Below are 14255 nucleotides of genomic sequence, written 5' to 3'. Positions count from 1 at the left end.
ACTCCTGCGATATGAACACTGGTTTTGACATGCTGGTCTATTTGGAACTTTTTTGTGCTAGAAATGTTTTTCTCGCAAACTCGGCAGTATCAAACTTTTCCGTCGTATGTAAATATTCCAGGATATTCAGCTATCCACGTATGGGCACTTTTTTATCAGGGGGCATGGTTCACTTTCACAATGTACAACTTCGTTCAAACAAAAAAAACACTAGACGAAACTCTAAAGAACAGCGCGTGCGACCAGTCTAAAACAAAATTCGCAATTCACTGAATTAAAAATATACAAATAAACATAAAAAATTACCAAATCACCCCTCATACGAATGAATGAATTGTTTTCGCCAATTAGCCGAATTAAGCCGAGTAGGCGCGAGCGCAGGCGAAGATGAGAGAGGTTCCCCCCCGCTCCGGCCGCCGGCCGTAGCGATCAGTAAGATCATTTATAAGTTCTTCGCTCAGCTTCGCTGGCCGTGCGCCTTGCTATCTGACGTCTATAGTGTCGCTACGTGAGGCATCTGAACGATATCAAGCGTAAATATGCAATTATTTGCTAAAATATGCAACTACCGCTGAAAAGGGTCTAAATATGCATTTGCATATGCAAATATGCAAATGCATATAATCCGGTCTCTAGTTATGACTGTTAGTTAAGACTATTGTATATTTTGTTTATGGTGTACCATTGCGTCACCCAAAAGTGCGTGTTACACTATAATAACGTTGTAGGTATCAATGTTAATGGTCACCATTGTTAAGAAATTAATTTTTTGCTTCAACTTTAATTTTTATTCCACTGTAATTAAATTATTGTGCAAATGGTTGACACAAACAATCAATCGTTTCGTGGCCTATCTCATTGGGTATTCAGTCGGAGATTAAAAGGGAGAAACAATTGGCTTTTTGGCTTCTCCATGATTTTATATATTTTTCACTAGATTTAAAGGAATTTCAACATAACACTGCACCAGAGATTAGCGACATACCAATAAGATACAATTTGAGGATTTTCGTTAGCGTTTTGGTTGATGAATTTTAGTGTCCTAATATAAAAATAATATGAGATATATTTAAAAAATATTATTATTAATGATTATAGGAGTTGAAGAATTCCAGCTGAGAAGCATGTATCATGGTGCCTTGTGGTTTTAAGACGTAGTTAATAAATATAATAGGTAGGTTATAAAAAGTGGTTTGTCATACAATTTAAGGAAGAAACCGTTCGGTTTTTGTTTTAAAAAGTAAGAAACTAACTTAAATTAAAATAATTCAAAATCCTACCGGCTGCGCCAATTGTTGGATATTGTAGTAAGTGTGTGGGTAGGTTTTATCCAGGTGTTTATTCGGGAGATGATACGGTAAGAGGAACTGAGACACGCATTTATACCTTTATATAAACTGTGCAAGCATTCTGTCTCGCTTGCACACATCCTCTTTCACGCACACATAGCATTTTAATAACAACTAAAAACCGATAATAATTGAAGAAATCTATAGATATCAACAAATCTCATAGTCGCTGCGCGCCCGGGCAGCTAACAGATTCTTAAGAGGAAGCTACAAGCCAAAAATGTGTATATTCTTGGTATACCTTATATTGTTGGAAATAGGCATTAAAATCGGTTGACAAACGGAGTCTAGAAACGTTCGATTTCAAGCACAAAACTAGTTTTTATGTATTTTGTAAAAAAATTATAAGAATGCAAAAATGTTAATAAAGTGAAACTGTCACAAATAATCTTAGCTATAATACTGTATTTTTTAAAGGTTGTTTGCTTAACGCGTTCATACATTTCTATTGAACAAAAATATTTTTTAATAGTTTACATTTATATTTTTTATTGAGTAATTTATTTTTTTATTTGTATTGTACTCAAGCGAAACGATAGGAAAACCTTCAATTTATCTAAAGTATACGTATGGTATTTATGGTATGCATAATGTACACCAATTCCTTATGAAGATTAATCAAAATAGTGATTTAGCATTAAGGTTTGCAAGCTCGCACGGTTTTCCGCTGAAACGTCACGAGCATATTATTTTGTGTGAACTATTTCTTAGAACAGAAAGTTGCATAGTCGCTGAATTTATAACGCACGTATGAGATTCATTTCTGACTTGCTTTTAGGCAGGTGAATTTTTTACAAGTTGTGTGTCTTGTTTTATTATTTCCCCAATAAATATTTGTATAAAACCTTCCCACATCGCCTCAATTACAATATATAACACTTATACACATTTTTGTGGGAGTTCACTGTCCAAACGCACTTTAAAGAAAACCGCCACTGGTTGCAACAGACTTATCATGAAATGATTTCCAGTTTGAAAACTGGAAACTGGTTTTCAAGTTACCAGACAACTGAACATAGTATCTTGGTAAGAATTTAATTTTTGTTATGGTTTTGTTAACAGTTGCGTAAAATATAAAAAAGAAATAGATTGAACATAAGAATTAAGTAGAATTGAGCACGGAATGACACAAAATCACGAAGTACACAATATAGTCACAACTAGTCGATCCAAAACTCTTTTTAATTGCAATAAAAATATCAGAACTGAGTTGTTTAGATTCTCGCTTGTACCTAGATTGCATGCAGTTGGGATTGTTTTCTCAGAAATTGTAGATGTGTTCAACTGCACGGAATATAGTTACAAGAAGGCTATAATAAAATATCTCAGTAATAATAACAATTAAGTTTAGCATAATACCATTCTTCTGTATGGGTTCTGTATAATTTTAAATGCAAATTTTAATATTAATTACTGTTTCAATGAATTATTATGTTCATATTATCAAATATAAAAGCTCTTATGGGCGTATGATAAATAAAATATATAAATAAATATTAAAAGATAAAGCGAAATGATATTATTTAAAAATGTTTCATAATGACGACATAAAGACCCTGGGTGAGTGAGATTTGAAATTGGCAGAGGAGGGATGAATGTGATTGCAACAGATAAGTTACCGATCTAAATCTATTTTTTCATATTTAAAATAGATATCATGCTCCCCCCGATGTTAAAAATGTAACAAGTTTTAATAAACGTCATGAATAAATTGACATTTGACAGTAATTATAAGTAATAGTTATGGCGTCATCTCTAGACCGAGGGTAAGAGTAAAACGATTAGGGTTTTCCCTTGACCCTTATCAGCGTACTGACTTAAACGCCAATGATTATTAACGACTCAACAATATTATTGACTCCTTTTCAAATTTATGCACATAATTTAACAGCTGCGTCTGTGAGTGGCCTTCGTAATTCGAAATGAAAATCTAAAAGGATTATTTGCTGACGTTCGATGAATTGTGGAGTTATAGGTCACAAAAATAATATAGTTACGTAATTATTATCTCTGTTTGGAAAAGCTAGATTATAAAATGTCTACAGCAAATCGTAAGATATCGCAGGAGTAAAGGAGCATTGTTCACCGGGGAAGTTGGAGTGGGGTCACAATCCTCAGCATGAAGAAACCACTGAAGACGAGTTATATTGATTGGAAACTGATTATGGTTTCTACTTGTATGAACTCTGTAGGTATTCTGTCTACTTGACCAATAATTGGTTCACTTGTTAACTTCTTCATTCCCTCAAAAAATCTTTCACGAAACATAGGTTCTAGTTCATATTTAAAAATGAAAACTCTTATTTATTCAAGATTGGTTATCATCGGGGAAATATGCCAAATCTGCTCCAATCTCTGCAAACTGGATGGGATATTTTCACAAACAATGGAAACCGTTAAAAATATGTGGAAGATTTAAAGTTGTTTTTTTTCTAATTCTGACGATCTTTCTGAAAGTGTGTGATTTTAATATTTTCTTTCTTAAAACCTATATATTTTCATCTAAAACCGCATATTCTTAAACGGTTCAAACTGGTTACAACGTCATTATGACCTAGAAAACGCTACTGGCTGGTGAGACGACACCAATGTTGACTGGCGTTATGTCAATAACGCCATGTTTATGACTAAAAACTCGCATGTCGTTTTGGCCGCAAATAAAAAATGGCACATTTTGAATAGTTATAGAAAATTTATTCGTCAATATAAAAGTAAAATAAAAATCATCATCATAAATTTTTACTAAAATTTTTTTGTATAATAAAAAAAACATTGAAAATACCCTACCCCGGAACAACTTCCAGAAAGCTAAGTCAATTTCTCGCCGTAAGAAGACATTCGAAAAGTTGACACACGATGAAATTGATGGCTTGATGGACCTATTTATTATTGATGTATGGTTAATGGATTATTAACTTACGAACATATATCGGTAGCAAACACCTCAATGGAGTCGGGGTTCCCACCAGGGGGGAACAGTTCCCCTGCCGAACCCCTCACTTCCCCGCACTCCCCGTCATAGTACTCCACCTTGTCCTCACCGTTCCACGTATCCATCACCCCCAACTTGTAGATGTCTTTAGAGCCAGTGTGCATATTGAATAGCCCGTCGAATGTGTCGCTGAGATTACGCTAGAAAATTAAAAAAAAAAACTTAATTAATGCTATTTACAACATTTACACCAACCAAAAATTCCGTTATGGATCACGTTATGTTTCTAACACTATCACGCGTCCAAGCAATACGCAGTACGCATGCGCTTGATTATGTGTAACGTTTTCTACTAACCTGTTCCTATCCCACCGTATTATATATTATGAGTAAGACAAGAAATATGATTTATTTATTAAGGTATTTTTTTAACTCACAGCGTAAAACCAGCCGAACTTATCGTATGGGAGATCCACAATATTTGAAATATTCAGGCTCTCTATGAGGGACAGCATACGATCTTCGTAACCATCAAACAGTAGTTCGCCCGCGGTCTTCGTCACCACGACCCCCTCTGCGTACAAGTTCAGGACTGTGTTCAACGCCAATTTATCAAAAGTAGGCATGAAACGGGCAGAGTAGGCCGCACTCTGGAAAAAGTGAAAAAAGGAGAAATAAAATGAGATCTTGCGGAAGAATGGATGGATGGATGATAGGTAGTCGACGACCAAAAATATTTCTCTATAATGAGCTTGCAGATGGAATAAGTTTTTGGGAGGCACAAACTTAGGTGGCAGGTCGATGTGTAGGCGAACAATTCTTCCGTTTGTATAGGAACTAAACCAGTAGGAAACCCAAGGGAGTGGAGGCATTTCCTTGAAGTCTGAAGTCTTTCCATGGGTTGCAGTGGCAATGATGATGATGACAATGATCTTCCACCTGACGATGATGGCGCTAACGTAAATGCAAATAATCCACCTCCAGATGATAATGACGATGAAGATTAAAATGATCCCCGTCCTGATGATGACGGTGACAGTGTTCCCCCTCTTAAAGATAATAACTATGAAAATGATACGTCTCTTGATGACGGTGATGAGGACGATGATCCCCTGTTAAAGATGATAATGATCCCACTTTATGATGGTGATGGAGATGCTGACGAAGATTCTGCTCCTAAAGATAATCCTGTTGATGACGATGGTCCCCCTCTTAAAAATAATGACCATAGCAATGATCCGCCTCCTGAAGATGGTGGTGACGACAATGAGCCCTCTGTTAAAGATAATAACGATCCCGCTTCTGAAGATGGAGATGATGATGCTGATGACGATTCTCCCCTGAAGTTGATGATAATGATGACAACGATCTTCCTCCTCTATAAATGACAAACATTTAGGGGAGAGTATGGTATATCGTACCGGTCGGTAAATCGTACCACCTCAATATTTTTGCTACGGGTCACTATTTTTTAATCCTGGAAATACTCTGCCAACCGTTAGAAGCGTCATAGTTGTCTAGCCATTTTTATTTAGTGTTGGATCATGCGTGCGCTGGCAGTGGAGTATTTTTGTTTTTTCACAATCTTCATCTAATTTTTTCGGCTCCTGCGTAAGGTGATTTCGTGTTCATAGGTAGGAATGTTAGTTTTTTCTCAAATTAAGTTCACTTAGCATGTTTATATTTTGCAATTTAATAAAGCAAAATCATATTTATTACCGTCGTTTACATGTTTTGTTGTCATTTTTTCATAAAAACTTAGAGTTTGTTAAATCGTACCGCAAGTGGTCTGGTAAATCGTACCGGTACGATTTATCGTAATTTTTTGGTTGTTTTTTAAGTGAATTATTTTCTAGTTTTAAATTAAAGATTTCAGTACAACAAACACCAGAGATGTCGTCAGAGCCTTTGTTGCGACCACCACCACCAGTGACCTCGTCAGAGTCTCCCTTTTCAACACCAGATGCTGTTCAGAAAATTGAATTGGGGCAAACGAATTCAAACGCGTCGACATCTTTTCAACTATCAATTCTTGAGATTTCTCCAATACCAAAGAACCAAGGAAAAAATAACACGCGCACGGCATAAAAGGCTGCTGAAATAACAGCAAGTCCGTATAAAAAAGGACTAGAAGTGGCTACTGGTAGACGCTCAGCTGTCAAAATGCCCAAATTAAAAATTGAAAAAAAGAAAAATAAGATTATTAAAACTCATAAAAAAAACCCATTAAGGGTAAGAAGTGTGCTCAACGAAAAAAGGCCAAAAATTGCAGTAGTAGTGATAGTGAAGATGCTGACAGTATTGTCGTTTTGAACGATTCGGATACGGATATTGATGATGACGATGAAGAAAACATACGCCACCTATGCTTTGGCAATTATTTTGAAAAGGCAGGACCCAAAAGAGACTTGATCCAGTGCGTTCGTTGCCATAAATGGGTGCATGAAGCTTGCGCCAGTAACCCAGACATTTGCGACACATGCATGCCCTAAAAATGTCCATGTTTTCTTCGATATAAATTGGAATAATGGTCTAGGTACGATTTACCATACCGGTGGTACGATTAACCATACCGGTTCGGTAAATCGTACCGAAAATCATTTTTTATAAAACATGTAATTTGAAAACATTCCAGATACCTGTAAAATATGATTTAAATAAATATCGTACCCAATAAAATAAGTATTTATTTGAACCTAACTCCACTTATCTAACCCATTTCAATCATACAGTATTGAGAGTTAAGTGCAAAGTGGTACGATATACCATACTCTCCCCTACATCCAAAAGTCGAAGCTTATGTGAATTTCGCAGTTTTGAATTGCAGTTTTGTCTCATTTGCGTTTGCAAATTTTCTTTAACTCTACCAAAGTAAATTATAAAGTAATAATTAAAATGAACTGTTAACTTACCACTGCAATCATGTTTACATTAGTTATGTTATCTGACAAACAACCCATTGATCTTTCTGGCACAAAATTATAAATTCTTCTTTGAAAGAAGGAAACCGTTCCATTGGGGTTCCATATTTTGTTCACCTAAAACAGAAAGTTTTTCATTAGAATGTTGAGATTGGAAAACGAAATGCTTTTTGAATGCGCTTTTGCAAAGTCCTATTTTAACTCGATAGTTGTGCATTTCGTTTATCTGTAAATTTGTTTGTACGTTGCATTTCCGGTTCAAGATGATGGCCGTTATATTGGTTCAGTAAAGATTTTTTTTCAAATGTGAAATCATCGTGTTTATTTGTACTTTCTTTTTCGCATTTTTGAAATAACCTGTCTGAAGAAAGTTTGAAAAAGGAATTGTGTAATTGGAATAGATAAATTGTATAATTCTTTGTTTAAAATAAAAAAATAATTTTCGATAGTATAATATAATATGAAGGACGGTATTTAAGTACCTACTTACAAATATTAATATATTATTTGAATATTTGTAACTGATCCACAATACTTCTTTATCTGTTTATAAATTTGTCTATTTTCCATAAAACAGCCAATCGGGCGTAATCAGTGTTTGTTGATTACAAATTTGCTTTACAGCAAACGGTTCTTGTTTATTCCTGTACTAATGTTAAGCTATGTTCTGTATAATACCCAATCTGGCATTATAAAGTTTTGATAAATACTAATATGTTTATCAATGAACATTTCATATTTATTTTACTAACATCAACAATGTTATTAAATATTATTCCGCTACTACTTTCATAGTACCTATCTTGTACTCTTATTATTATTTATGGAACAATTACTACTTGAATGTACAACAATTCTCAACGATAACTAGTATTGTACCTGCTTACTCTTTTATGTACTCTACACACATTATTGTACTCCCGATCAGCTTACCTTAAACGTTGTATAGATGTAAAAGCCTTCATGGTGTGAATAAATAAATTACGATTTCAGAAGTAATTTTGGTTTTGATGTAAAGAATATGAGAAAACTATATAGAAACGTACTTTTTTGGATGCGAGGTCTAATATTTATAGAACTAGTTGTACCCACTTGTAGGGTTACTATTTTTTTAGAAATAATTTAATAACGAAAAATGATATTAGTTGGTGAAACCTTATTGTACACGGGCTACTTCAGTAATAAGGTTTCCAAATTTAATCAAAGAATTCATCGAAATACTCACTTTTATGTGGTGTTCGCTGAAGACATAAGGTCCATTTTCTTCAAAGATTGGTTTCACTGAATTATCTTTAATAACTTCATCGCTGTTTGTGAAATTGTAGAGAAATATCTCCAGATACATGGGAAACGGTGTTTCTTTCCAGATATCATAGCTCATGGAATTTTCAGTAACGATTAGTTTCTGGAAACAGTAAAAATATCAAGATATGTAAAAGATAATAAATGTTATATATATATATACGTACAGTCTGACAAAAATGTCGAGATAAATGCAGGGTGCTGCAATCGCTTAAATTGCTATAAATGGCAAAACCAAGATGGTTCAAAGGAGAAAAAGAAAAAACAATGAGTTATGCTGTTTTTCCTTTCAAATCTCAAATTCGGGAGTAAAGCATAATCGACTCGGCACACTCAGAGTGGTAGACGCCCTCAGTATCGTCCTAGTGAAAACCACCATTCAGAATTGATTCTTTGCTTGAAATGGCTTTAGGCGTGTTCAGTTCTGAATAGTTTAAGGGCCTCCGTAGTCGAGGGTTAAGTATCTCGACTACGAATCAATTTCATATAATTAATTTGTGTGATTTCACTTACGTTCATTTAAAAGAACTATTTTTACACCAGGTTCAAAAGAGTGGAAGATACTTTCAGTATCGCCCTGATGAAAGACCACCATACATAGTTGCTTGAAATGTCTTGTGGTGTGTTTGATGACCAGATTTGAATATCCAGGTACTTCACCACCTTCCTCCTTTACATCTCCTTCCCTTTACTCCTACCTTCGTCCTCATGACATACCACAATATTGGGAATACTATTGTTCCTCTGATTCATACAAACAAGTTTTAATGTTATTTAAGAAGTAGTTAGAAGAAATATTTAAGAAATATATTGGAATTTCATTTCATTCCTCTTGTCATGCTATGCTATGCTAGAAATTGTGTTCTGCCGTGTGGTATCTGGAAAAAGTCTGGTGACGACTACGAATGAAGTTTTCAGACGCGCATAATCTATAGCATTCCAAGAGGGGTGGACATCGATATATCAACTCTAGATATGGCGTGTCTTATGAATTCTGTCGAATAATTCGTCCCACCTATGAGTAATTTTATAACCAATCTCCCCATCTGATGCCGTCGCTTCGCTTTGAAAGCATAATATCTTCGGAGACAAATTTAATAAGCAATGCTTTTTGTGATATTTTGTTTATGAAATAATGCACTTTATTTTTGATAAACGTTTTCGTAAACAAATTTTCGAAACCAATAATTTTGGTTTCGGTGTCATTTTTAATATCTACATGCCCTGTCTAGACTTTGTTGGTCGATGGGAGTGGGGGGCTATCAATAAAGTTATGCATTATATTAAAACAAACTTGCATGCATATTCGGATAAGTTCCATACGTCCGCATATAAATACACGAGGATGGTTTTCTGGAATTGTTCCAGCATAGATATTTACGTATTTTGCTTGGTGCAGAGTATATACATCACTAGCATACCTACTGCTTGCTACTTATAATGCCACCAAACACGGCTATCATTGCATCTAATAAACTAGTTATAAAATTATAAGATTTATCCAACAAAATCCTGAAATTGCATGGTAAGCAAAATTGATCTAAAGAACAAAAATAAAAAAAAGTTCTTCCATAACTTTCTCCCGAAAGTATAAAATTCTCGATATAATAATTGTTTTTGGTCGGAGTAAGTTCAAAAAGCAAAAATTTGTTCATAAAATCACTATTGATTTGGTGCTTAGCTAAATACAAGCCATTACACGTCCTTATCAACGAGTAAATAGTTGCATACGTATTACGTACGTACATCACCTATATGCATAGATAAGGGGTATTATTTGATGATTGTACACTCAGCTGTTACTACAAGATAATGTGCAACGCTTGACTGATGACAAATATGTCAATTATTGTAGGCACCTGGTACCTGCCTAATAAACCTTTAGATGGCGTGATAACATTGATTCATGAATATGCATGCAATCAAATAAACGGGTGAAAAAATACCACTGAACAGAGAATCATTAGAAATGTGATCTATAAGGATTTAAAAGAAAGCTGATTAGAGATCGTAAACAGGCCAAAGAAAGCTGATCAGAAAACCTAAACAGGCCAAACAAAGCTGATCAGAGAATCTAAACAGGCCAACGAAATTGATTATTTGTTTAAGAAATAATAAATTAGATTTTTTAACCTCTTGGGTTAATTTGTTTATATGGTCTTATAGAAATTGTCGTATCTTAAAACTAAACAGTGTTAGAAATACACCCCAAGCTTTATAAAATCTAGAAGTATACCAAAGGAGAATTACAATCTCCCTTTATGAAACCAAAGATTCTATGCTTTTATATTATTTTTCGCTATCAGTAATTTTAGAAACCAAAAATGTTAGGCGAGCCGAGCCACTTTATATTTTTTTTAATATTCGTATGCAAAATTTTAACAACTAAAAAAGTATAGGTTTATTTCAAATAATACTATTTGAATGCGTATGTCATCATATTTCAGAGGCAGTTTTTAGATTTCGGATCTGTTCAGAAATATTTATTTGGATTTTATTGCAAAGTGGAAATACTCCGGCCTTCTGTCAGAATATAATCCATTCCAGCAGAGGAGGTAAAATTTAGCTTACTTCGGACACATAGACACGTCCACTACAAACTGCTATCGGTTTATTCCTTGTTATTCTTTGATTAAATCATACTCGCATGTTTTTGACATGCACATGTGTAAAAAAGATATCACTAGAATAATACAACAAAGAGATACTCCATCACTTCGGCTGAAACATTTAGCTTGAAACCAGCATTACTTTGGATTTCTTTCTGAAGTCCTGGGAATACCCAAAATGCATCGAGCACGCAAATTACGGAAGCAATCCACAAAAAATCCAAAGACGACGGCGAAGGGACAAAGCTACACTATTTATCTTCATAAAACGTCGAAAACCACATTGATTTAACTAATAATTGTCATACCAAAATACAGATCCCAGGAGGATTTCGGTATCGCTTCCACATACATTAACACAAAATTCATCACAATCTACACATCTGCCCTGATGCAACGCTGTAACATTGGCTAAGGTAGGAATAACTGATAAATTAATGAGTATGAAAGAGTTACCTTCTCTTAAAGGAATCTTACTTAAAAAATAGAGGGAAACTTCAGAGCCGATGGTGGCCGAATGACCAAAAGAGTTAGGTTCGCAATTTCACATTCTCGGGTTCACTCCTCTACTAGTTAAGACCCCAGAATTTCCAATAACCTTGGTAGTAGGAGGAATATTCAAATATTTATATAAAACAGGACAATCACAAGATACGACACGCAACAGTCACTTTATTCATGACTTGGGAATAAATAACTTTCTGCTATTTTTTAACATAAAGAAGAATGATATCACACTTAGGGAGGTGTCCGACAGCACCCTTTCAAGAAAAGGGAACCTACATACATCTTGAGGAAATCCATGCTGTAATAGAAAAAAAAAAACAAAAACGCCGACAAATCTTTTCACAGAAGAATGAGTTGTAAAGACGACCTTTTCTCACGCGATTAATTAAATCCGTTAAAAAACCCATATTTTCCACATAGGAAAGTGTGTTAAAAGAAAACGACAGTTTTTTTACAGTTGCGTTTGTATAAAGTTGTATGTAGTTTGAGTCCTAAAGAACCATTGGTTGCAAACAATGTTGATTTGCATTGAAAAGCAAGATTAAAAGGACGGGTTGTTTCACGGAATTCAAAGTTAATTTTAAATTTCTTTGAAAATTCTATTCAAGTTCTGTTACTATATCATTACGGGGTTAATGGCGTCGTTGCGTTAGTCACCTTACTTACGACTTTAAAACATCTCTTCTTTTTACTATAAATGTCCGTGTCAGTGAATCTGATAAAAAAGTGATACAGACAATTCGTGGAAGAATTCTATTGTAAGCAAATATTAAAAAAAAATCCAGGTTTTTATTACGGTCATCATAAAAAATGGGAAACATTTAAAAAGGGTTTAAGGGGAGTAAAAAAATCTGTCTTTCCTGAAAAATTCATTTAAATATAAAATGACATAAACACTTCTACTAAATCGTGGTCATATCTATTCAGTTTTATCTCAGGGTCAGTGAGATCGGAATGTTTAATAAATAAATAACTTTACATACTTACATCCTTCAAAACGCTAAAAAATAAATAACTTTACATACTTACATCCTTCAAAACGCTAAAAAATAAATAATTTTACATACTTACATCCTTCAAAACGCTAAAAAATAAATAACTTTACATACTTACATCCTTCAAAACGCTAGAAAATAAATAACTTTACATACTTACATCCTTCAAAACGCTAAAAAATAAATAACTTTACATACTTACATCCTTCAAAACGCTAAAAAATAAATAAGTTTACATACTTACATCCTTCAAAACGCTAAAAAATAAATAACTTTACATACTTACATCCTTCAAAACGCTAAAAAATAAATAACTTTACCTACTTACATCCTTCAAAACGCTAAAAAATAAATTACTTTCATACTTACATCCTTCAAAACGCTAAAAAAAAATGGGTGTGTCAAGCCTACGCAAGACAGAAGTGAAACTTCTAGTATTCTTCTCTCTCTCTCTTTTCATTTCATTCTCTCTTTTTTTCTGTCTATTGACATATTTATAAGTAGCATGTGATAAAAAAAATTAAAAGTTATAAAAAAAGAAAAAAAAAAATTAGTTAAAGCGGGGATCGAACCTCGGTTCTTCACGACCACAGTCGTGCGCTCTGCCTGTAGACAGCGAAGATGAGTTAGGAGAGTGAGTTAAACTAGGTATATAATATTAGCTAGGCTCCTATAGCGAAATGATCCCTTTTTTTCGTCACGGTCATGAGTCGGTTTTACTCCGGTCCTCGAAATTGCATGACGCGCGTAAAGAAGTTTCACTTCAAAAAATTCCTCCAAATTTATGGATATAATTACGATCTTTTTCAAGCGCGTATGTAATGATTATTTTTATCAACGTCGCATACACCTTGCTAATGTTTTCAGTATTATTAGGGCTTTTTTATACTAATTTTCATATATTTATTGGCAGGTAGAGTAGAAATTAATATTTTTTAGCGTTTGCCAACGACCATACCATGTTGAACACACCGGTTCTCGTCCGATCACCGAAGTTAAGCAACATTGGGCGCGGTCAGTACTTGGATGGGTGACCGCTTGGGAACACCGCGTGCCGTTGGCCCATTTTTTATGGTAATTTCATGTTTTTTTTTATTTTTTTATCGTTACTATAATTAATAATATCATAAAATTCTTTAACTTTTCAAGTATGCTACAGGCCTAAAATATTACTTAGTGGATTGATATTATGGTCAACCATTGAAAAAAAAAATTCCTACAAAGTTATGGATGTAATTACGATCTTTTTCAAGCGCGTATGTAATGATTATTTTTATCAACGTCGCACACACCTTGCTAATGTTTTCAGTATTATTAGGGCTTTTTTATACTAATTTTCATATATTTATTTGCAGGTAGAATAGAAATTAATATTGTTTAGCGTTTGCCAACGACCATACCATGTTGAACACACCGGTTCTCGTCCGATCACCGAAGTTAAGCAACATTGGGCGCGGTCAGTACTTGGATGGGTGACCGCTTGGGAACACCGCGTGCCGTTGGCCCATTTTTTATGGTAATTTTATGTTTTTTTTTATTTTTTTATCGTTAACATCATAAAAAATTTTATATCATTCTTTAACTTTTCAATTATTCTACAGGCCTAAAATATTACTTAGTGGATTGATATTATCGTCAAC

The 14255-nt window shown here is 34.2% G+C and overlaps 1 protein-coding gene and 2 non-coding genes across 3 annotated transcripts in view; 2 read left to right on the top strand and 1 right to left on the bottom strand.

Moving 5' to 3' along the window:
* Positions 1–9214, bottom strand: part of LOC149423218 (protein croquemort-like) — a 36421-nt gene extending 27207 nt beyond the window's left edge. The window contains exons 1-6 of the mRNA XM_089633065.1: positions 9203–9214; positions 8428–8607; positions 7194–7319; positions 5136–5393; positions 4719–4931; positions 4270–4481 (exon numbers count right to left, since the gene is read on the bottom strand). Of these exons, the coding sequence (XP_089489191.1) occupies positions 4270–4481; positions 4719–4931; positions 5136–5393; positions 7194–7319; positions 8428–8607; positions 9203–9214 (1001 nt within the window). The remainder of the gene's footprint in view (positions 1–4269; positions 4482–4718; positions 4932–5135; positions 5394–7193; positions 7320–8427; positions 8608–9202) is intronic.
* Positions 9215–13559: 4345 nt separating this feature from the next.
* On the top strand, positions 13560–13678 carry LOC149423217 (5S ribosomal RNA). Its single transcript, XR_016302375.1, has one exon. It is a non-coding gene; the product is annotated as a 5S ribosomal RNA (ribosomal RNA).
* Positions 13679–14001: 323 nt separating this feature from the next.
* LOC149423216 (5S ribosomal RNA) lies at positions 14002–14120 on the top strand. Its single transcript, XR_016302374.1, has one exon. It is a non-coding gene; the product is annotated as a 5S ribosomal RNA (ribosomal RNA).
* Positions 14121–14255: the final 135 nt, after the last annotated feature.

Source organism: Hesperophylax consimilis, chromosome 6 (assembly GCF_061612785.1).
Source record: "Hesperophylax consimilis isolate HC1 chromosome 6, BYU_Hcon_1.0, whole genome shotgun sequence".
NCBI classification, from domain to species: Eukaryota; Metazoa; Arthropoda; class Insecta; order Trichoptera; family Limnephilidae; genus Hesperophylax; species Hesperophylax consimilis.
This window is presented reverse-complemented; position numbering and strand designations above follow the sequence as displayed.